Raw genomic sequence first — 26,267 nt, forward strand, 5'->3', positions numbered from 1 at the left:
AAGCAATGTTGGTTAATATGAGTCTATCCATCTTTAACTTGTTTCAAACTCATGACATTCCGTCAACTTGTGACATTCACGAGCCACCTCAAACAAATGAGTGAAGCTCTTGTAGGCCGTCTATTATCCATTCTTACAGTGACATGTTTTAAGCAAAAACTTTTCAGCCATGAATTTATATTAAGACAAAAATACTCTGAAAATATTCTAGTTTTTATTTTTATTTTTCATGTTCTATTTTTTTGTTTATTACACAGAAAAGCCATGTCCGGAATCGGAGACTTATTGGGTTTCCCTCCTTTGTGGGACCCATCTATTTACTGAATAAGAACCTTTTGTTAACTGACATTTATTGGCATGCTCATTGAAACCGCACATTCATTATTGCGTACGGATTCCTAAGCACGACCTTTGATTGTCTCAAAGTCGATTTATGTATTCTGCTGGATAGCGATTTGTGAGATGGCGCTTCAGCTAAATAGCGATTTGTGTTTGACGCTTCAGTTGCATAGCGATTTGTGAGATGGCGCTTCAACTTCCACATTAAATGTGAATCTCATTCTTTATTTTGGGGGGTTGCTTCGTGCGACTGGTTCTTCAGAACATTTATTTTTCGGTGAGGTCTTTCCTCTTATTATTTCTCTACACCTTTGTGTGTTTGTAAGGCTTATGCCTTTTGGCCATTTTGTAAACTCTGTTTGAAGATAGTGAAAGAAATTGACCTATCGGTCATCATGGACATACCTCAGTTTGAGGGAACCACGTAAATCTTGTGTGTTTCTTTAATTTCTGTTGATATATATATATATATATATTGCTTCCATTGATTTTCACTTCGGAAAAAGCCTGTTTTTTTCAATATCTGGTATCAGAGCAAGGTTAATCCAGCTACGATTCGTTATATTTTGTATGTGTGAAAATTATGGAAAGCAACGTTGAGCGTATGATTAGTAAAACAAAAATGAAAGATCTTTTGGTTTGTAAAGATTTGGATGGACCCATAAAAGGTGATAGCGACAAACCAGAAGAAATGAAAGATGATAAGTGAAAAAAGCTAGACCGAGAAGCTGTCGGTTTCATTCGGCAATGGATTGATGATAGTGTTTTTCATCGTGTCTCTACTGAAAATTTAGCACATGGTCTTTGGACCAAATTGGAGAGTCTTTCTGATAGAAATATGGCAGTAAACAAAGTTTTTCTATTTCGAAAGCTTGTGAATCTCAAATATAAAGAGAGCACTTTTATTGCAGAACATTTGAATGAGATTAAGAGCATTGTGAATCAGTTGGCCACCATGAAAATTACCTTTGATGATGAGTTGCAAGCTTTGTTACTTCTTAGTTCACTTTCTGAAAGTTGGGAAACCTTGGTGGTCACAGTTAGTAACTCTGCACCTGATGGAATGGTAACAATGAGCCAAGTTACCAGCAGTCTATTGAATAAAGAGACAAGAAGAAAATTATCAGGTCCTTCTCACTCTTAAGCTCTTGTGATGAAAAATCGGGAGAGAGGTGGGAGTAAGATTAGGGCTTCGTACAATCGTGACAAATCGAAAGGTCGTTCAAGCTCGAGTTCAAAGAAAGACGTCGAGTGCTATTATTGTCACAAGAAAGGGCACACCAAACGGGAGTGCAGAAAACTCAAGTTCAAAAAGCAGAACAAATAAAAAAATTAGAGAAAAAGCAAAATGATACAGCTGCAGTCACAGATGGTGAACTAATGATTATCTGTGATGATACTAGCATTAATTTGATTGGACAAGAGACATATTGGGTAATTGATTCCAGAGCTTCATTTCATGTTACCTCGCGGGCTGATTTCTTTACTTCTTACTGCACGGTGATTTTGGAAATGTTCGAATGGAAAATGAAGATGTGTCAAAAATTATTGGTATATGTGACATTTGCTCGGAAACAAATATTAGCTGCAAATTGTTGCTTAAATATGTGAGGCATGTATCGGATATTCGACTAAATTTAATCTCTACTGGAAAGTTGGATGATGAAGGCTACACCAATAATTTCAGTGATGGAAGGTTGAAGCTATCCAATGGTTCTATGGTATTAGCAAAAGGAAAGAAGACTTGTTCTCTTCACACTATACAAGCAAAGATTTGCAAGGGTGTTGTGAATGCTGTGGAGAATGACTTATCCATCGATCTATGGCATAGAAGGCTCGGGCATATGAGTGAGAAAGAATTGCAAGTTTTATTCAAGAAAGAGCTTCTAGCGGAGATAAAAGGTACATCTTTAAAAACATGTGTTCATTGCTTTCATGGTAAACAAAATAGAATATCATTCCGTAAAAATATTGCATCTAGAAAATCTCATGTTCTAGATTTGGTACATTCTGATGTATGTGACCCTTTAAAGGTTAAGACACTTGGTTGTGCACTATATTTTGTTACTTTTATTGATGATCATTCTAAAAAAGTTTGGGCTTATACATTAAAAACTAAAGATCAAGTTCTATGTATATTTAAGCATCAGGTCATGGTTGAAAGAGAAACTGGAAGACAGTTGAAATGTGTTCGTTCGAATAATGGTGGTGAATACATTGAGTCATTTGATCAGTATTGCACTAATCATGGCATCAAGCATGAAAAAATAGTCAAAAAGTCACATCAACAGACTGGGGTTGCAAAGAGAATGAATCGCACCATTCTTGAGAGAATCAGATGTTTGTTGTCGCATTCCAAATTGCCAAGATCCTTCTGAGGTGAGACAATGAGAACAACAATTGATCTTATCAATTTGTCTCCTATTTTGTTGAATGGCGATGTTCCAGAGAAAGTTTGGACAAGGAAGAAAGTCTTCTATGATCACTTGAGAGTATTCGGCTGCAGAGCTTTTGTTCATATTCCAAAGAATGAGAGGTCCAAGCTTGATCCTAAAGCAAAACAGTGCATATTTTTTGGCTATGGGCTTGAAGAATTTGGCTACAGATTGTATGATCCAATTGATAAAAGGGTTGTCAGAAGCTGAGATGTTGTTTTCTTGGAAGATCAGACCATTGAAGACATTGACAAGCTTAAGACAACTGAGTCTAGCATTGAAGATCTTGTTGACTTAGATCCTCTTGATTCACCTATTGTTCAATATATCATTGAGGAGATGTAAGCATCTCATGATAATATAGATGAAGGAAATGTTGAGCCAGAGATTGAGGGGGAGCAGTTACCCCAAGAGTCATCTCTACATTCACCGTTAAGGAAATCTACCAGAGAGAAACAACCGTCTAGAAAATACTCTTCACATGAGTATGTGATGATAACAGATCAAGGAGAATCAAAGACTTATTAAGAAGTTTTGGAGCATGAAAACAAAATCGAGTGATTTAAGATGATGAAAGAGGAAATGAAGTCATTGCATGAGAATCAAACCTATGATTTGGTAAAACCACCTAAAGGGAATAAGATTTTGAAAAACAAATGGGTCTTCAGGCAAAAGAATGATGAGAACAACTCTCAACCAAGATTCAAGGCACGGCTTGTTGTGAAAGGTTTTGGTCAAAAGAAGGGAATTGATTTTGATGAAATCTTCTCACCAGTTATGAAGATGTCCTCCATCCGAACTGTACTTGGTATAGCTGCAAGTATGAATTTAGTAGTTGAACAACTTGATGTGAAGACTGCATTTTTGCATGGTGACTTAGAAAAAATTTATATGGAGCAACCTGAGGGTTTCATTGACAAGGGTAAGGATCAGTTGGTTTGCAAACTGAAAAAAACCTTGTATGGATTGAAGCAAGCACCGAGACAATGGTACAGAAAATTTGATTCTTTCATGACTGAGCATGGGTATTCAAGAACCACCACAGATCATTGTGTGTTTGTGAAGAAATTTTCAGATGATAATTTTACTATTCTTTTGCTTTATATTGATGATATGCTAATTGTGGGCCAAGACATAAGCATGATTAACAAGTTGAAGTTAGAACTGAGTAAGTCTTTTGCCATGAAGGACTTAAGTCCAGCAAAATAAATTCTTGGGATGAGAATTGTTCGTGATAGATCACATGGGCTAATCTGGTTATCACAAGAGAATTATATTAAAAAAGTTCTTGAGAGATTCAATATGGACAAAGCAAAGCCTGTTAATTGTTCACTTGCAGGCCATTTCAAACTTAGCTCAAGTCAATGTTCTACAAGTGATAAAGAAGAAAATGAGATGCAGAAAATTCCCTATGCTTCAGCAGTTGGTTCTTTAATGTATGCCATGGTTTGTACTCGAACGGATATTGCTCATGCAGTTGGGATTGTTAGCCGATTTTTTATCAAATCCGGGAAAAGAACACTGGGTAGCAGTGAAATGAATTTTGAAGTATCTTCAGGGCACTTCAAAGATGAGTTTGTGTTTTAGAAAAGGTGAGCCTATTCTTGATGAGTTCACAGATTCTGATTTGGCTGATGACGTCGATAGTAAGAAATCTACTTCTGGGTATTTGATTACCTTTGCAGGGAGAGCAGTTGCATGGCAACCAAGATTACAGAAATGTGTAGCTCTCTCCACTACAGAAGTTGAGTTCATCGTTGTCACAGAAGCAAGCAAGAAATTACTATGGATGAAAAAATTCTTACAAGAGTTAGGATTAAAACAAGAAAGGTATGTTCTTCACTGTGATAGTCAGAGTGCAATCTACTTGAGCAAGAATTCCTCATTTCATTCAAGATCAAAACATATTGATGTTAGATACTATTGCATTTGTGATGTCTTGAATGATAAACTGTTACATTTTGAGAAAGTTCACACTGATAATAATACTTCAGATATGTTGACTAAGGCATTGCCTAAGGACAAGCATGAGAAGTGTCGACTCTTGGCAGGAATGGTTAAAACCTCCACATAAGTCGGGAGAGGGAGAAATGTTGGGTTTCCCTTCTTTGTGAGACCCATCTATTTACTGAATAAGAACATTTTGTTAACTGACATTTATTGGCATGCTCATTAGAACCGCACATATTCATTATTGCGGAGGGATTCTCAAGCACGACCTTTGATTGTCTCAAGGTTGATTTATGTATTCTGCTGGATAGCGATTTGTGAGATGGCGCTTCAGCTGAATAGCGATTTGTGGCTGGTGCTTCAGCTGCATAGCGATTTGTGAGATGATGCTTCAACTTCCACATTAAATGTGAATCTCGTTCTCTATTTAGGGAGGGGCGGTTCGGCTAGCGAGTGAGGGTTTTCACTTTTTTTGGGGGGTTGCTTCGTGCGACTGGTTCTTGAGAACATTTGTTTTTCGATGAGGTCTTTCCTCTTGTTATTTCTCTACACCTTTGTGTGTTTGTAAGGCTTAAGTCTTTTGACCATTTTGTAAACTCTGTTTGAAGATAGTGGAAGAAACTGACCTATCGATCGCCGTGGACGTACCTCAGTTTGAGGAAACCATGTAAATCTTGTGTGTTTCTTTAATATATATTGTTTTCATTGATTTTCACTTGGGAGAAAGCCTGTTTTTCTCAACAAGACATGGTTGCTCTGGTCTTAGCCTATTGTACCTAATAGTCATCGGACTAACAGGATCACCCTGCATCAGGCTTTGGCCCTACAATCACAATTGAGATTCGTTAGTTTTGTGGTGACTAGGTTTTGCAAGTGAGTTTCGCTATTTCAATGTATAAGCAAATCTCAATTTCACTGGCAAAAATAAAGTTTCGCTCGTGAAAGTCAAGTTTTGCTGAAACTGTGCATTTCACTAGTGAAAGTAAAGTTTCGTTGAAACTGAGTTTTGTTGGTCAAAAGTCAAGTTTTGCTCTTTCACATTTTAGCTGATGGGTAAAATCTTAAAAAATACCCTCAAATTCAGCAGAAATCAAGTGGGTGAATATGTGAGAAATATTGTGATATCTTGTGGCCATTTTGTAAAATAAAGGAGAACTAAATTAATTTTTTGTAAATTTAACTGGGTATGGGTCGAGTCTGGTTGTGGGTAGGTTGAGGCTTTGTCCTAGTGGCTGGGATACGCACTTCATGACGTACACATGAGCCAAGGAACTGGCCTTTGGAGCTCTTCATTTTCAGAGGGGTGGCAACAACTCATGCAATAGCCCATTGACAGGAAAGCCGATTTGGGATGTCACAGAAGGAACAGAAGCCTTTTGTACCAAGAAAAATTGTCTTGGCATAAAACTTCAGGTCCCCCTGCCCACTAGAAAGTACACCCAGCTTCAGCCTCGCCGCAAAAGATGCGCACATATGAGTTTCAAGCATGTGGACTATCGTTAACTTGGTGACTTAATATAGATTGGAACGTCTAGACAAGTGCATGCAAACACCATAGTAGTAGCTGCTTAATACAAATCTGCTGAACCCGCTTAAGCGTGCTAAACGTGTCCATCGGCCAGGCGTGATGGACGGTCAGCATGAAAAAACATGCAAAACGCCCAAAAATGTTCTTTTGCGTGTTTTTGAGAATTAATGGCGCTTTTAAAGCGCTGCTAAAAATCTCAGGACACACCCGGTATTATGTTAAAAGGGCTTGAAGCGCCGCTAAAACTCTTTTTCCATGATTTTGTGCGCTTTAGCATGTTTTTTCACAAGAAAAATGCTGAGCATCCATTGCGACATGATGGATGCTCAGCACCAATAAGCTCTGGTTAAGCAGCTACGCTCTGCTCTGCTCGGCTCTCTCTCTCTCTTTATATATATATATATATATATATATATATATATATATATATATATATATATATATATATATATATATATATATATATATATATATATATATATATATATGAGAAAGGAAAACCTACCCACCAAAAAACATAACTACTCTACCCACCACACGTTTTATTGAATTTTTTATATTTTTTCAAAATTTCAACCGTACAATGTGATCTATATTCTTGTTTTTATAGAAATCAGTTTTTGGAGCATTTAATTCCGATGCATGGATAGGTTTTTATAAGTTTCAAAAATCAACGGCATACAATTTTTATAAATTTTTGAAGCTCCAAATACCATTTTTTCTATCCAACATTCATGACCCAAGTGTTGATTTCTAGTAAATCAATCATCTTGAACACATCTCTATGGTCAGAATTTTGAAAAAAAACATCAAAAATTTTCTGGTGGCTAGGTTTTTGCATGTTTTTTTAGTGTGTAGGTTTTCATTTTCCATATATGTCTGTAACAGCGGATGCACAATATTCACTATTATCAAACCCTTCTCCGCCACAGCAGCTGCATTTTTTTTACATGTTATGGGAATTGGCAGCTGTGGCTACCACCGCTAATACCCCTTTTTTCACCCAACGCATTAGCAAATGTGCTGTTTTGTGCAAATCGGACATGCAAGGCGCATCCAACACGAGTTTATATATATATATATATATATATATATATATATATATATATATATATATATATATATATATATATATATATATATTCACTAAAATATGAGAACTGAAAATATGCGCTAATTTCATGGATTTCTTGTTCTTTTCTCTTGAAGCTAACTGTGTGATCTACATGCTTGAATTTATGAGAACCCCACTCTTCAATGTCTGATTTTGATGCATAAACATGATTTGTTTAAGGTTTTAAAATCAATGGCTCATAATCTTCATAAATATTCGCATTCAAAAATCACATTTTTTCATAAAAAATACATGGTTCAATGGTTGATTCCCAGAAAATTCACCATGACAAGCACATCCAGATTGTTGAATTTGCAAAAAAAGTGTTGGAAATGCCCATGTTTCTAGTTCTCATATTTCAGATATGTATATATAGAGAGGGAGAGTAACGCACCCCTTTTTTGTTTGGGCCCCCGTTCAAAAATTGTAACTTTGTGTATTTTTTTCTCACATCCAACATCATAGAGGTGATCTATAGGTGATTCTTTTTAGTGAGAACCAGTTTTTGGATTTAGAATCTGACCTGTATAAAAGTTTTTCTAGTAATCCAAAAATCAATGGCTATGAAGGTATCAATTTTTTTCAACTCACAAAATTACATTTTTTCATAAAATAAAACATGATCCAACAATCGATTCTTACTAAATCGAGCATGCATATATGGGAATCCATCCAACCCCATTCATGTCCGACCGTACCAGATGAGTTTTTTTCAAAACGGGAATCTATCCAACCCCATCCATGCCCGACCTATACCAGATGAGTATTTAAAAAAAAGTGTTTTTTTTCAAAATTATAACCTTTCAGTGTTCTGCGTGCTTGTTTTCATAGGAATCAGGTCTTGGATCATTTGATTATGACAAGGTTCTAAAATCAATGGTCTACATATTTTAAAACTTTTGAGACTCTAAAAACCATTTTTTCCATCTAACATGCATGATCCAAGAGTCAATTTCTAGTGATTCGAACATGCAAAACAGATATGTAAGGTCGGATTTTAAAAAAAAGCCCATCGGATACAGGTGAGCAGGGATGGGCTCAAGTATATTACCATTGCTCTCTCTCTCTCTCTCTCTCTCTCTCTCTCTCTCTATATATATATATATATATATATATATATATATATATATATAAAAGAAACATTTATAGGATTTTTGGTGTTTTTTATAAAATTTTGACCTTATAGGTATGATCTATGTGCTTGGTTTTATAAGAATAAGATCTCGGAGCATTTGATTCAAATGCATGGCTATGTTTTTATAAGTTTAAAAAAATCAACAGGTTACAATTTCATAAATTTTCAAAGCTGTGAATACCATTTTTTTCAGTCAAAATGCATGATCCAGTATCGATTTTTAGTAAATCAAACATGTGTCAGAATTTTGAAAAAACATCAAAAATCCTATAAATGTTACTTAGTGAGTAGGTTTGAAAGGTTTTCTATATATATTTATATATAAATGGGTAGGTGCAAAATTGATTCATGCTAAACGGGGTTTGCTGCCCTTTCAGTGTTGTTTTCACAGTTCCAACCCTATAAATGTGTTGGGCTTGATCGATTTACAAGGAATTCACAACTGAATCATGTATTTTCAATGAAAAAATGATATTTGGAGCCTTGAATATTTACAAAAAATTTGGACGGTTGATTTTTGAACCTTATAAAACCCCACCCATGTGTCAGAATCAAACACTTCAAGAACGTATCCCTATAAAATCAAAAATATTGATCACATCTGTACGGTCAGAATTTAAAAATAAAACAAAAAAACTACAAAACTCGTTTAGCACATATCATTTCACACCTATATATATAATCCAAGTACGTGAAACTCTTTTAGTTGGAGTTCGGACTCAGTTTCTCAGCCAAGAACTCAAACCCACGTGATAAACACAATTTTATGGTTTGGGTTTAAGCACTGATCTTATCAACGGAACATAATCCAAGCCCAAGTTGAATGACGAATGGATGATCCATCTTATTCTAGTTTCTTACACTTCCACAGAGGATAGGGATATGGGTCGGGCCGAGTTTGAGGCACTATGGAATCCAATCCCATTGGATATGTCAAAATCGGATTCAGAGTCAAACGTGAGTTGTTACTGAATCTAGAAGACATTAGCTAAAATAACTAATCAGATATAAGTTAAAACTGTTTAAACAGCTCTGGTTTGGCTGGGATACAATATTTATTGAACCAACTAAACATCCAAATTCTGTCAGATACCCAACCCAAATCGTCCCCAAAAGAAGAGCTAAATATGAGCTAGCTTAAAAGTTGGCTAGGCCACTCTTGAAAATATGATTCCACAAAAGTTTCAAGCCTACACCTGCTAGATCAGATTAGGTGGGATCGTGTTAAGTCCAAACCCAAACCGAATTTCGCATAATTACATGCTTAACAGACCAGTTTGGCAGGAAAATCGAAACCCCTGTGTAGGATGAAGAGATGGCACCTGAGGGTCCCGAATACGCCCAACCACTTCATCACTCAGGCGGGTAGAACTAATTCAACATGAAGCAATTTAGCACCATTTTCATACGAACCAGAGGCCCAGATCGAATCTCATTTGCTCTATAGCTCGACCCATTTCCAGATGAGTCCCAAACCAGACCAAGGACCTTCCAAACGCGCCAAAACCCAAGTAGCTAATATCATTTCAAAAGCACCAAAAACTAACAGACTGATCTGATTGCAAGGAAACATACAGGACAGAAATGAAACGTTACGGGCAAAGGACAACAAGTTGATGTCAAACTCATCTTTTTATCAGTAGTCCAGTAAACTCATTAACAGATGTGTATGACACCCAACCCTTTCTTACACAAACACTTAAAACAGCCAGACTAGACAGGTGTCTGAAACTGCAAGAGCGAGCCATGATCTTCAAATATGAGTTTGTGAGGGAGTTTATTTCTTTCCCCGGAGCTTTACACCAAGAACCCTTTCCAGTTTAGAGATTACCTGTTGATTTGGAATGGCTTTTCCAGACTCATATTCCTGAATCACCTGTGGCTTCTCGTTGATCAACTGCAAATTCGATTTTTTAGGATTTCGATAACAGGCCGTGGAAAAAATCATGGAAACAGAACCAGGAAAAGCTACTTACCTGCGCCAGTTGAGCCTGGGTAAGTTTCTTGTCCATCCGAGCTTGCATGATGTTCTTTTTTAGCTCAGTAGGTACTCGCTCATCTGGTTCCAACACCAACCAGAGTTAGAAAAGCAATGCAAAATTCCATGCCCCAAAATCTCAACATTGTGCAACAGCTTGGACCATGATAACTCATCTCGCGAAATAGTTTGACGTATGAAAGACAAAATGAGCTGTCTAACTGCACAAACATTCCATATAGCCATATAGGTCACGGTGAGAGGGAAAACAATGAGGAGAATTCAAGTATCAGATAAGCAGCAGGGATTTCAGGACAGAAACCGAGGTAATGCACAAATACTTCCAACCTACAATGAGTTGCAGATAAACCTCTTGTCTAGCAAATCCAGACACTAGGACGCACCCAGAAGGCATAGTTTTCATTTTCTTCATGCTGGACTTTTCATATAGGACTGGAGTATCTTAAAATCAGTTCCAGTGAAATCTACACTGGACTTCAATCTTTTTACAGTTTAAAGGCAGAGGAAAAGAAGGATGATCATGTTAGGCAGATTTCCTAAAATAAGATGATTTGCAGCAAGTACCAATGGATTCAAATGAAGAGATGTTTATCTAATGTCTAGCAGACCTATGAACAGATACCATTCACATGTAGCAGAATCATAAATATAAAACCAGCAAGAAAAGAAATTATACACAACTATGGAACGGAAAAGCATGAGAGAAGAACTGTGACAAGTATATGTCGAAACTGGAAACCCTTTCACCCATATTCTTGAAGCTGCAAATGAAAGTTGCCATCGTCTCCTGCTAGTTTCTGAACAGCAATCTGAATGGTAAACACATACCCGACCCAATCTGAATGGTAAACACATACCCGACCCAAACAAGCTATTAACTTACATAGGTGGACCAATGTCCATATACAGTAACTTCTCCATGCAAAAGACTAATCTGAACACTTTTTTCAAAGGGTCGGCATCAACCACCCTGGTATGCAATATAATTGCCCTTTTGACCGGGAAGTTCTACCATGATGATTTCATTAAACTATTGAACAGCATGTATCAAGTATTGATGAAAGTCTGACCTGAAATATTTAGACCCACCGTACAGAAGGTCCGAAGGGAATCAAATGGAGGAATTACTACTTTAAAGTATAATCTTGACGAACGCTAACCACATCTTTTAGTTTCCTAAATTATTTTCATCTGTGAAAACAAAAAAAATGCACAGCAACAACTAGCATGAATAAAATGAGATGAGCAACAGCTGCCCAACTTTGAAAAAGGACATATCAATACAACCAGCATTCAGACTTCAGAGTCGTGGAGAGATGGGCTTAAATGCACAAGACTATGATTGGATGAGTCACCAGCGGAGCAAAGTTAGTTTATTTAATGCTAAAGTTATTTAGAGCGGATAGGTAAATTGCTTAAGACTGCCAATTTCTCCATGATAAGAGCCACACTTTTGAGGAACTTTACAACACCTTCTACAAGGAGAAACATAGTTCTTTCTAGCTGAATTTGTCTCATTTCAATCCCTCTCGGTATAAATAGCACAAGCAGACATCCTCATACTGTACCAGTTAGTACCATAAAAGGTAACCCATCAAAGCGAAGTTGCAACTTGATCATGGAAACAGGTAGCATGTTGTGTGAAACCACATAGCTAATATCAATCAATCAGCTCAACTTATTAGCTGCTGCTCCCTTAGCATCATCACAAAATTGCACAAATTTTGCAATTTTCAACATGGTTCCGGAAAGCCCTTTCTCGCTGAAGTAATCACCTTAATGATAGGTAAGTATTACATACAGGAAAAATCAAAAATCATCATTTTTATGAGTTTGTCCCCAAGAACATTTTAAGAAAACTACCCACCAAGGTTAGATGAATTATAAACACCAAGATGATCCACTTGGTGCCAAAACTAAATTCTTGGGCATCTATATGGTGAAAAAAGCAATCTCTATATGACCAAAAGCTACAAAACGAAAAAACATATTGGGAAGATGAAGACGAAATACAGAACATCAAAGCTATTCTTCATTTCCCAAAATTTCAAATAAGTTCTGTTTAGATAAAAAGAAAATAAAAAGAGAGAAATCTGAGCAGTGATAAAAATCATAGAATGGTGGCATAGTTTTATGACAGCCCATTGACTAAGTGCAGTCCCCCAAAATAATGGCATGGTGATATCTTTATAGGCTGAGGACCCAGAGTAATAAAATCATATGAAGCAAAGTCCACGAGGCATTTCATCATGTTAAGCACAACACTAGGAATGTCTCAACACAACTAAGATATCAGAACAAACCAACATCTATACCCACTGATAATATCCTGAGATAAGTGCATTTTAATGAAATTAAAAATGTTTTAGCATAGAAAACATGCATCACATTTTAGACAGGCATAACCATTGTATAAAATATATTCCCCAGATAAGCTATACCACCTTTTACATTTCAAAAGATGTATCATCCTGTTATGGTGCACCAAAAGAATCGCTAGACAACACTTATTTTAACATGTTGAATGCTTAGATTCATCATCTCACCCTCCTAATACCTCTCAACTCAGGTGAAAGATACACACTTCGATTTCAATATCTAGCACCGAAGTAGGAAAATCATCAATTAGTATGCAGTCATAGATTATTGAATCCTTTGCGCATAAACCCCATATAAAGTCCACTCGCTAATGGTTACCCCAATAACTAGTAAATGCAACATATATAATAGGTAAAATAATCTGAACTACTTAATTGCCAAAAAGTAAACTAAAAAAGTAGCTAAAAAATAAGTTCCATTCAATAAGCAATACATTAGGAAAGAACTAACACAAAACTTCCATCGTAAAGAACAACTATCAGCCTGAGAAACCTAAGCAGGAGAAAGTAAAAAGAGAATGTAGAAAACTCACGAGCTAGATTTTCTGTTTCTTCATCAAGCTTTCTTGTGTTCAAAGAAGTGCTGCTAGAGGCAGCTTTATTTGTTCCTGCATTCGCTGCAAAGAAAGAGATCATCTACCTTCGTCAGACCCATGGTTCATAACATCAAAAGGATGAATACCACCAAAATACAGGACGATTGGAAGATTACAAATAAAGCTAGCAGGAAAAAACAGCTTAGCAGAAATCATATACAGCATCAACAAGAAAACAAAATCAAAACTACAATATAGATATATAAATATATATATAGGGAAGGGGAACCGTGCAAAGGAAGGTCCAAAATCTACAACCGATGATAATCGACAGCGTTGCTTCTCTAACGAACAAGGTTTTCACCGATCAGACTTTACATATTGGATTTTTATCATTCATTTAGTGAGCAATATGTTTTGAATTATGAATTTTCAATGTTTCAATGTGTTTTTGAAAATGTAAAAAATCAACGGCCCACGATACTTTGTATTGTAAAGTTTTAAATGCATTGTGAGCCATCTATTTTTCACGTTTCAAAAAACAATTCTATATGATGTAAAGTCTCCATGAAACCGGCTGATAAAAATATATTTTTCTTCGAAAAAACATGATCCAAGAGTTGATTCCTACTAAATTGGGCATGATAAACCAATCTAACGGTTCAGATATATCATAAAACACTTCAAACTATGGGGCCTAATGAGACCTAACAAAAAAAGGGGGCCTAATATGTTCAGTTCTCATATATATATATATATATATATATATATATATATATATATATATATATATATATATATATATATATATATATATATATATATATATATATATATATATATATATATGTATTACCCGATTGCTTGGGACCCTCAATTTTCAGTGTTTTTTTTCAAAATTCTGACATCACAGATGTGTTCAGCATGATTGATTTACTAAAAAATTGACACTTGGATTATTTGATTCCCATGCATGGATATGTTTTTATAAGGTTAAAAAACCAACGGACTACAATTTTCATAAATTTTTTAGGCTTCAAATACAGTTTTTTTCATCCAAAATGCATGATCCAAGTGCCAATTTCTAGCAAATAAATCATGCTGCACACATCTGTAAGGTCAGAATTTTGAAAAAACACTGAAAAATGCATGGATATGTTGGTACGTTTTCTATCTGGTACGTTTTCTATCTGGTAGGTTTCCATCTCTCTCTCTCTCTCTCTCTCTCTCTCTCTCTCTCTCTCTCTCTCTCTCTCTCTCTCTCTCTCTCTCTCTCTCTCTCTTATATATATATATATATATATATATATATATATATATATAGTCTGGGGAATAACTAAAATCAATCAGAAAAAGATGAACGCAAAACGAAGATATAATACCCTAACCTAACGATGACTTGACGAAATAAATGCATAAAATTCTCAGGATTTAAAGAGAAAAAGGTTCAAACGATGAATAAACGCAAATAGACAATCTATCAAGAAAAGGCTATAATTCGACCTAGAAAAGAAGAAAATCCCAAAATAAAAAAGAAATATGCCATCTCCGAAACAAACGAACGATTAAATGATCAAAATTATCAAGGACAAAAGGATCTTGGATCATTAGAGCCTGTTCCACGGATTTCAGGGGAAAGGAGGTTGGAAAGATGAATATAACCAATAAAAACACAAATTATCAATGGAATCGTCTAACTCTTGAGCTAACGAAGCCGAAAACAAGAGAAAATATCAACGAGACATAGGATTTTCCAAGGGGGAAAAAAGGCGATCGGAAGATACGGGTGAGAAAAAGAGAGGAAAGACAGAACACGAACGTGATCGACGAGGAACTCGTATTTCTTGCGATTTCTCAAGGGAAAAAAGTCGAGCGGGGACTCACACTTCTTGATGGTCTCGATATCCGCGCCGCTCCTTCTCGCCGCGTTCACCGCCTTCTCGTCCTTCTTGGCCGCGGCGTTGGGCGTCTTCTTCCTGATCACAACCGGCTCCCAATCCTGCGTCAACGGACCGATTCCAGCCATCTCTTGAGAAAAATAACCCAAGCCGATGCTTTTGGATGCACGCGATAGAAAGAAAAAAAACTAATTCAAGAACGAGGAAGCAGCAAACCCTAATCTCTCTCTCTCTCTCTCGAATATTTTCTGAACTGAGTTTCCTTTTATATAGTGTGAAATTACATACGGACACACATCGTGTCAGTTTTTACATAAGAAAACCCCATATTTTTTATTATTGCATTCCACGTCCTTGTCAACGGGTCGAGTTTACCCATACCCGAACCAAACCCTATAGGATCCGGGTATGGTGATAAATAATAAGACCCGATTAAGAGTCGAGTTCGACTTGAAGGTCCGATTAATACATGAACCTAGGTATAGTTTGTGAAATTTTATATCAGACCCCGCCCTGACCTGAGTTTCGATTAAGACCCACAATTTTTCAATGTAAAAATAATAAAAAATATGGTTTTACCGAGTATCGTTCGGGTCTGGTTCATGTAGTTCTTATAGGGTTTAAGTACCTGATTAAACCCCATTCTGAACCTGATACCATAACAGAAAATTGGGTCCAAGTCTGGTTCAAATATTTGCCCGGTTGACTTCAGTTCTGATATAAATTTGGTCTGGATTACAAAGATTTTGGTTAGAAAATGTTTGATTGTTGGGATGTAAACGGTTGGGATCAGGTGTGGCCAATACCATATTCGACTAATTGGATGTTGGCTGAATAGACCTGAATTTAGACTCAGATTTAGATGGTGAAAATCCACTTTTTTACATATAAACAGATTCTGATATTCTTCAAATTCAGGTATTTCTTCGATGCGGTAGCAAAAAAAAAAAAAACATATCCTCCTATGATCCGAAAATGGTTCTGACTTACCAAATACAGGTAAAGGGAATCGAATTTACCAATAGGGGATCCGGTTGTCTGGTAAGAGCGCACGTCACCTTGTGTTGGGATGTTGTTGGTTCAAAACCCAATGATATAGTTGTATAACTAGTAGGGTCTGCCTAACCCCAGCTTGCCTTTCAAAAAATTTTTTTTTTTTTTATTGGATAAGATCCTGCATTGACATACCTTTTTTATTGTAAATCAGTTTGGGTCCATAAAACTCGGGTTTGATTGATTTTGGGTACAACCCTAGTGAAGTCACTGGTTAAGGTTGAGCTAAGAGCGGGTCAAAGTACTTCAAACAAGGTTGGCTTAGAGGCCCTGTCAGATTTGTGGTGACTAAGTGTAAGGCTGGTAAATGAGCTGAGCTGCTTGTGGTTTGGCTTGGTTTGACTCACATGAAACTTGTTAAGGCTCAACAAATGGGCTTTGTCAAGCCCAGCTATGAGTAACTTATCTAAGCATAAACAAGTCGAGCACGAATAAAAGGTGTAGGTCCCATCAGGGGCATAAGGAATCCAACCATAGTGGCTTTATGCCGTTCATCACCATGGATGAACCGCATCCGAGGGATCTATTTTGGAGTATTTTATTTGGGGCTTTTAATTTTTAATAAATATTGAATCCATGTAATTGATTTATATCTTGAATCAGTAGCATATGAAAATTAGAAAAATATCACTATCAAGTTTATCAATATTGAAGTTGGGCTTATCTAAATTAGAAAATTTTTATTTATAAATAAACCATCTCTTGTGCAAGCCGAAGCGTTACAACTCTCTTGGGACAAGTGGTAGGCCCACAGAGTGGAACAATGATCCTTAAGTATGGTTTGCAGAGCCAATGCGGTTAGGTCTTTGATCCTTCAAGAGCTCTCACAAACCATTTTGTTGCATTTTTTGATAAGAACAAAAAATAAACCTCAATTCTGATAAAGCTTATGTAGTTTTTGTTAAAGGGTAAATAATCAACAAACATAAAACCTTGAAAAATATAGAGAACATATAAAAATATAAAATCATATACAAATTGTAAAAGTTGTTTTTTTTGTAAACATAATGTAGTTTTTGAGATTTTTCAAAGGGTAAATAATTGGTACTAATGAAGGTACCAAACTGTTGAGCTGAAAATGATATGAGCAAGTCGTTTGATACGAGCTGAAAATGCATAATCCAAAAAACACATAAGGTTTGGAAAATTTTAGAAGAGGCTAATTTTTTCTTGAGTTTTCCCTTGGATTGTCCAAAAAAAGAAAGAAATTTTTCTCTTTTTTTTTTAAGAAGAGAAAAATAATAAAAACTTTTCTAAAGTTAACTACAGTTACTACTAACTTATCCTGGGTTAGTACTAACACGTTACCCTTTTATCCAACAACAATGAGAGTTTGCTCCTTGTCGGTCTTATGTGGCAATCTGGGTTTGTATGACTTGTGACATATATAGGTGTATTTGGTTTGAATGAATAAAATTGTGGTTTATATAAAGCAGGGCCGTACCTGTGTTTTATGGGGCCTGACGCGGAGGGAAAAAATGAGCCCCTTATTAATAGTAGGAGTTCGGGGACAAGGCCTCGAAATTTTTTGAGCCCCTATTAAAAATGGGCTCCCTAAAAATAGCCCCCCTAATAATAGTAAGAGTTCGGGGGCAGCGCCTCGAAATTTTTTGAGCCCCCTATTAATAGTAGGAGTTCGAGGGCAGCGCCTCCAATTTTTTTGGGGTTCCTATTGAAAATGGAATCCCTATTAAAAATGGGCCCCAAATTTTTTTTTGGCCCAGGGGCCCTGAGGCCCAAGTCTCATTGGCCTCTTGACAGATCTGGCTCTGATATAAAGAAGGTTACGTGGTAGTATACATAATACCATGCACGTTACTACTGAAAGGGAGTCAGTAAAGTGGAGTCTTTAATTGAATGTGAAGGCAAAGTAAGCTTCACGTGCATCACAAAGACAATGATCGTTGTTATGACCAAGTCATATGCACAAACTAAATTAAAAGTTATAGTATTTATCATTTTATTTGCTTTCATGCATACAACAATCATGCGTTTTTAAATTTTATGATTAACTATAAAATATCACACTTGCATCTCAAACATAAATTATAAAATTCAACAACTTATATCTAGTTATATCATTTGCATTGGATGACTGAATGTTATTAAAATTTATATGGTGAAGATTAATAGCACTAGTTTGTTGAGGTAGTTTCACATCATCTGCAGTGATCCTTTGATGATGTGTAACTCCTCATAAATTTTAACCTTAATTATATTTCAAATATTAAAATTTTGAGATCATTTTTTTTATAAGTATAAGCAAATCAGATCTTATAATGCGGAAACAATTTTTAAAAACGGTTAAGACTTTGGTGCGGTTAAACTAAAGATAACAATCAAATCAAAATGTACGGAATATACACATTTCAAACCACGTATAATATAAGACTGAAATATGAAAAGTTTTAATTTCATTTCAAATTAGAGTATGAAAACAATACTTCAGTCTCTACATGATCAAGTACTTAAAACTAAAAGATCATGAATACCAAGATCGCAAGGTAAGAGTGGACCCTCGAGGATGCAGCTCGACCAGCCCTTCGCTCCAACTACTCATCATACTTTACCTGCATTACTTGTCCCCAATAAAACAGGGTTAGACTCGCTTAAGTTTGGTAAAGCAACACAAACTCAAACTTAAAGAAAATATATCAAGCATTTAAAGGTAAAGATATATTATTCATTCATCGTCAAGTGATAGACAAGAGAACAACGTCCTATGAGTCATTCATTTCAAGCATTCGAATATAAAGCATTTAAAAGTATTTCATCAATTAATATTTTATTCAACCTTAACTCACGTAATAAAGCATAATTTATATGCATTCAAGTCATCGCATAAATGCATCTAAGACATTCAGATCATTGCATCATTTTCATATGCATTCATAATTCTTATAAACAATAAGTCAAATCACATTTGACCATTCCAACGTGAAACATGCACACATACCTTATAAGTAATTTAGTTAGATATTCATGATACACATCAATCATGATACATAGGTGTGATATATTTACTCAGACAATCATAATGCAATCATTTGAAATAAAACTATGTAGGCGTGATGTATCATTCACCTAATAAGTCAAAACTAGTCATTTGTAGGCATGATGTGTCATTCACTTATACGCTAACATAAGCATCACAATCATAACCTCATATCAAGATCTAAAATCAATAAGGATCTGATTATCATATATGAGTTCAATATATAATCATGCTATAATAGAAAAGCCAAATCTATAGATTTATAACTCGCTATTTCAATCAACTCAAAAGATCATCATAATTCATCATAACATTTTATTTATTCATAATAAAGATTTACAAAATCCACGTTGGATCACCTGGTCTGGAAAATGTACAACCTCACAAGAAGTTACCGCCCTAGACGGATGGCCTGCCTGGTCTTGGACAATGCACTTTCTCACAGAAATATACCATCTTCGCGGGCTACCCGCTCTTACACAATGCACTTCCACACAGAGACTTACCGCTCTAGCCAAATTACCTGATATGGTCGTGCACATCCTCACAGAGAATCCTTTGGGAACAGTTTCTCAACAGGTATTATACCCAGTGAAAACTATTGTGATACATGCATCAATACAATTGACCACTCTCAGGGTCGATAGCTATCAACACAGGCATAAGCATGTATACAATCAAAACATCACACCATACATCACTTCATATGTCATTAAAATTATAAAATCACACATTTAACCAATAAGGCTTCATGAACCAAAATTCACTATTGAATTTAAACATTTAACGCATGCATTCATAATTTCATTTCACGTGGCATTTAAATCATATCATACATAAGCATATTATCCTACGCATCATATAATCGTCACAAAGAATATTGCATTTCGTAAATTGAACCTCAAAGCATGCATAAACAAAACATGAGTTCTATGCATGCATACGTGAACATGCACACTTCATAATACGAAGCAACTAAACTTCAACATACATAACTCCTACGTAGTTCAAGATTTGCACACACGATAAAAGTCATGTATTTTTTACCACATGAATCAATATATCACCTTAGATATATTTGTGTAAGGATTGTCAAAATCTCATTGACCATCCTACCGTACATCATACGCATATATTTCTCAAGCAAACAAGTTCAAAATAATTTATAACATTCGCATGCTTGCTTCTATACAAGAATAAATGAGTCTATCATATGACAAGACAATATATATAACATTCACAATATGCATCGAACACGACTTATACATATCCATAGTAGTTATATATGCAACATGTATCAAATTCATACAAACACACAAAGAAACATAGTATGCGCAAACCAAAGTATGATGACACACATTGCGTACACATTATGAATTCATAAGTGCACATGCATTCATAAGTGCACATGCATTCAAACTCACACACAAGTGTACCTACAGCAAACACACTCCATATTCTGCTAACTATAATCATGACAAGCATGAAATCTGAACTACAATCACAAGAGTCCTAGATATTCACAACTAAGTGAAGTGTGTGAGCATAACTTGTATTTGCAATTCATTTAGATATTCAGTGCAACATCATGCTTACACAATTAGTGCCTAAACATGCTCTCTATAAGTTAAGTTAATGTATTTTACCTTAATAATGTGAAGAACAATGAATCGAAACTCAAAATACCGAGTAGTTTTGAATTCCGTAAAGACCGCTACCCAAGCATTACAACGAACCCTTCATGTGCGATCGTAAATGCCAAAAACTCAAAAAATGCCAATTATAACAAGATTAGCCAAAAATAACAAATTGCCCTATAAATCATTTCCAAGAACCAAAAAACACATAAATACACTCCAATAATTTACAAACTCCATCAAAAATATATTTAAATATAATATATATATAGTAATTTATAGCTCAAAATAGTTCTATAAATGCAAATTATACCTTGATTGGCTTAAATGAACAAATGAATATGTAATAAATAAACAAATGAAATTCAAAAGCTAGAAACACATTTCTAATTTGGAGATAAAAAAATGAGTATTTTATTTATTAATAATCCTTAAAAATTATGGGTTTTACAGTATGTACATTAATTATTTATGAAGATTGTTTATTGTCTCCACATCGAACATTCATATCTCTAATTGGTTCGAGCAACTGTATGCACTTTTCGTGCATGTTAATAACATCGATATCGCCCACAATTTAAGATAATTGGATGTTCACCAAAGGACTGAGCTCAATAGATGGTGTCTAAGATAAATACACATTCTCCACAAGATTTTCATTATTCCTATCACCAATTATTTCTTCTATGTCACTTTCAATTGTTTTTTGTCTAGATATGAAAGCAATTATTCATTGTTTAACTTTGTGAGCCTCCAAGTAAACATCACCACTAAATAATGTCGATTTTACATTATCATTGTCTAAAACATCTATCCATATTTGTAAGCTATTTACGTTTGAAGAATAACTATACTAGAGACTCAATAACTCTTCTACATGTTCGGATTCATGAAACATTAAAGCCACAAATTTCATGAAGTTACTGTTTTTGGAAATCATTATATATCTTCAATTAGTCTAATCAGTGTTACAATAGTATATTTTAACTATTTTATAGGTCATCATTAACTATCTACGTTAACCATACAACATATCATTCATTTAATGAAAAAATAACATGTGACAAAAAGACAATCTATATATCCTTTATACATTCGATTAACAAAACTACCTACGACATCTACTCTTAAATCCAACTACTTACAAAAACCTTAACTCTTATTAAATGTTTGTGCATAGTTAATTCTAATCTCATCACACTAATTGAATGTTTGTGTACAGTCAACTCTAACCCTATTATCCCAAGACAAAACCATCAAATATTAAATAAAAGACAAGAAAGCAAATATAAATCATCTATAACATCAAAAAATATTTATATCTATAAAAAAATCATAAAAATAGTAAACCCTAAACAAAAATTTGGTGTCAAATATTAAATAAAACACAAATAAATATAAATTTATTTTTCACGACAACAACCAAATATAAATAATATAATGTTGTATTAAATATATATATCTATAAAAAAACTTAAGAATGCAAAAAATAATTAAAATAATACACATATAGAAAAATTTATAGTTGTACAATCCTTAGGTGCCAAAAATATCTCATAATTCATGGTTATTACAAAAGGAATCATGTTGGTCATCCATCACGCGTGTGATGGATGACCAACATGCAAAAATGGCAGAAAAACTTGCCAAAAACATTGTTTTTGTGAGTTCTGAAATTAGCAATGCTTTTAAAGCACTGCAAACATGACACCAGGATGCACTCAACATTTTGTAAATGCTTTTAGCGGTAGTGCTCTAGAACTGCCGCTAAAGGGGGATTTTGCATGGTTTTGTCTATTTTCAACATTTTTGCGAAAAAAATATTGAGCATCCATCACACGCACGATGGACACTTAGCAACATCTCATTTTTAGTTACGCACCTATGGATTGCACTGCTACACATCACACACTCGTGCTCTCTCTCTCTCTCTCTCTCTATATATATATATATATATATATATATATATATATATATATATATATAAACTCACTTTAAGACCTAACCAAAAGACATAAAAGTTGACCAAAAGGAAGATGCAACCTCACCGGAATGTTGAAAGATGATTTCACCAGAATTACTGCAAAGAAAAGAGGTTAAAAGGTTATGGTTCTAACTACAAACAAAAAAAATAAAAAAAAAATACTGCAATGACTTTATACATGAATCAACAAGCATGCGAACGTTGGGTACATTCACAATAGGTATTTGTGAATGTCAACAAACATTTATAGACCTTCTCGAGGAGTATTTACTTAAAAGAGGTTTGCATGTTATATTTATGAAGGTCGTACTATATTTGTGAATGTCATATTATATTTGTAGAGGTCTCATCAGAGTGCAAAAGTCGGAGACATTTGCACAAGAATTTGGGAATGCCTAATTGCCTAGTTGTATGATTCTTAAAAAATTATGTTACATATAGTTTCTTAGTCATTTTGATATCTGAAAAAAATCTGTCATTACAATGTTAAATTTGTCCAGTGTAATGATTGATGAAAAGAATCTGATTGTGAGAATGAGTAGTGTCCATGTATGGTGATTCTTGAGAAAAAAATGTGTTAATGTTATAGAAAATATAAAAATTTAAATATTGGATTGTTCTTTTATTTTGGCAAATGTTAAATGAACTGATGGCCCGAAGGTTGTGGTATTAAATAAATAATAATCTATTATTGAATTGTTCTTTTATTTTGGTAGACGTTAATTGAACCGAAGGCCCATATATTGTGGTATTAAATTAATAATGAATACATTTCTTATGCTTTTAATGTGGATTGAACTTAGTGTAGAATTTTTGTGATTTTGTTACTCTTAGGAATTTGGTTGATTTTTTGATATGTGGGCCTCAATAGGTCACATATGTTGTATTTGAGATTTATGAATTGGAGTTTACATAATTTCTCATAGTATAGATCTTGAAAAATGATTTTTTCAAGTGTGAGCCTATGGTATGATCCAGTAAAGCCTTAGTTGAACATGTTGCTTTTAGGGCACATAGGTGACCTCATGTGTGCAGTAAAGTGATTACACTAATTCAAAAAATTAATCTCATAAGTTAAAGAACTTAATGTAGCTTATTGGGCAAGACCCTATGTACTTAGAAGGTACATTGTGAACTAAAGTAAAAATAGAATTTAATTAAATATGGAACAAGTTACATAAAGATGTTTGGTTATGTCCTTAAAGATGAGGTAACCTGTCACCTTGAGTGACTTTATACTTATCTTGTGAGTAAGTTTGCATCAACTCCATGGGATGTGTTGAGTTAACAATGAACTCATTCTCAACTAACGATGGTATGTTGTTCTTGTATGCCTTATCTTAGTTACTAGGGTAGACCAACCCCCAGCCATGATGGCTTAGGGGACAAAGACTCATTTGAGTGGGAGGTCTGGTTACATACGCTAGCGGTAGTGTAGTACGATTTTGTCCAAAAAAAGGAACGCCTTGACGAAGGGTTTTGTACCTTGGTGCTGGTGTAATTGAGTTCTTGTGGGGTTAATAAAAGATGTAAAATACTCGTATATAAAAATGCACTCTCATGTAAAGGCAGTGGTGCCCTTGTGAAAATAGTAATTTATCAAAACATAAATAATGGTGTGTATCAGGTAGAAAGCAAAAGAATAACCTAAATAATAAATAAATAAATATATGCATGCATCTAGGTTGTGCATGTATTCGTGAGTTTCCTTTTGAGTTAGAGGTTGAGTCAAGTCAAACCCCGTAGGGAGTCGGGTGTTGGACTCATATGGAGCTATGGACTTGGTTGGAGTTCAATTAGGCTTGTCGTTCTATCAATGTTCACTATCGTGATATGAGTGATTGAGTTTCTGCTCAAACTTATTGTTTGTCTCACCCCTGCTTACTTTTTCTTTTTGAGGTACCCATGGGTAGGCATGCTTTGGCGGTGATGGTTGTAGTGAACTCGAGTATCTCTTGAGTTAGATCGTGAATCTATTCTAGTCTTAGGGCTATGTGTTTTGGGACTATCAGTAACATTATGTAATTTAAAATTTTTGTAAAAGAATATTTGTAGTCTACCCAATTTTGTAAATCAAAGATGAAAATCAATAGATATAATTGTTTTGATTCACTGGTATTGTTCTTATTGATTGAAATCTCCTTCAAATGGTTTTAAAAAAAACTTGAAATAGTTTTCTTTTGTTGTGCGTTTATTTTAAAACAAAAGTTAGCATATTTTTTTTGGGTAGTCTTATAATATATATAAAAAGAAAAGGATGAATGAAAAACATATACATAAAATATGAATTATTAAGTGCAATATATAGTTTAAGTGTAACATGTAAAAAAATATTTATTCCATGTATAAATAACATGAAATGTTTTTACACGAGCTAGCTCGTATTCGGCTTATCTCATTCAAGGACGAGTTGAGCTCGAGCATGCCCTGTTCAGTACATTTGGCTTATTTATGAGCCCTATTTGGGTGGGTGACAAATGAAAAGAGTTGGGGGGAAATACCCCTTGGCTTTCTTTATTTTTATTTTTACCCATCCTCGTTCCAAGTGTAATGGGGGGAGTAGAATAGTGAAAGGTTGTTAGTGTTTGTTGGGTCTGGTGTTTGACTGCCGTGGTGCCCACGTAATCAAACATCCCTTAGGGTATGTTTGATCACTTGTCCAGGGTCGGGCGAAATGAACAAAAAGAATGAAACATAACATTGGTTATGTTTGTTATATTCTTTTTGTTCCAAGTCCAACAAATGTCCTTAGTTTGATGAGGGAAAATGAAGAAGAAGAAACCCTAATCAATGGAAAAAAACTTAACAAAGAAGAAGAAACCCTAATCAATAAAATCAAATAAAAACCCCTAATCTAAGAAAACCCTTACACATGAAAACTTAAAAATGCCCTAAAAAGAAATTTGATTCAAACCAAAATAAAAGAATAAGAAAGAAGAAGAAGAAGAAAGAAAGAAAGAAGAAGAAAGAAAGAAAGAAGAAAAGAGGAATAAAGAAAAGGGGAAACCTCGTCGGCGGCCTCATCCCCAACGGCGTCACCCGCCTCTCATCGCCTCGCCGCCCTCTTGATGGTGGCCTCATCATTGGCGTCGGTGATCCCCTGGCTGACCAGAGAGAGAGAGAGAGAGAGAGAGAGAGTTCGGGGACCCTTACCCCCAAAATTTTTTAATGTGTTCTTCGCGTCTGTTCTTTTTGTAACAAGGGAGGGGTGTTAAAAAAGAACAAGTTTTTAAGGATGCGACGGATGCTATTCTCCACCGCATCCAAGGTTTGTTAAAATCATCGT

At 35.0% G+C, this 26,267-nt stretch overlaps 1 protein-coding gene across 1 annotated transcript; it reads right to left on the bottom strand.

Annotated features, from left to right (window-relative positions):
• Window positions 1-10,114: 10,114 nt before the first annotated feature.
• On the bottom strand, window positions 10,115-15,565 carry LOC149814274 (multiprotein-bridging factor 1a). The gene is made up of 4 exons (XM_089988598.1): window positions 15,299-15,565; window positions 13,412-13,495; window positions 10,478-10,560; window positions 10,115-10,398 (listed from the first exon to the last, which is right to left on the bottom strand). Exons 1-4 carry the CDS (start codon window positions 15,438-15,440, stop codon window positions 10,279-10,281), a joined length of 429 nt encoding a protein of 142 aa, XP_089844724.1. The 5' UTR covers window positions 15,441-15,565; the 3' UTR covers window positions 10,115-10,278.
• Window positions 15,566-26,267: the final 10,702 nt, after the last annotated feature.

Source organism: Nuphar pumila, chromosome 15 (genome assembly GCF_984573655.1).
Source record: "Nuphar pumila chromosome 15, dmNupPumi1.hap1.1, whole genome shotgun sequence".
Lineage (NCBI taxonomy): Eukaryota > Viridiplantae > Streptophyta > Magnoliopsida > Nymphaeales > Nymphaeaceae > Nuphar > Nuphar pumila.

Bases quoted from the DNA above. Each gene is read 5' to 3' on its own strand.
- LOC149814274 (XM_089988598.1), bottom strand. From the start codon at position 15,440: ATGGCTGGAATCGGTCCGTTGACGCAGGATTGGGAGCCGGTTGTGATC. The intron at 13,496-15,298 runs GTGAGTCCCCGC...CTTTCTTTGCAG, and splicing joins TATCGAGACCATCAAGAAGT to CGAATGCAGGAACAAATAAA. The intron at 10,399-10,477 runs GTAAGTAGCTTT...TCGAATTTGCAG, and splicing joins CCCAGGCTCAACTGGCGCAG to TTGATCAACGAGAAGCCACA.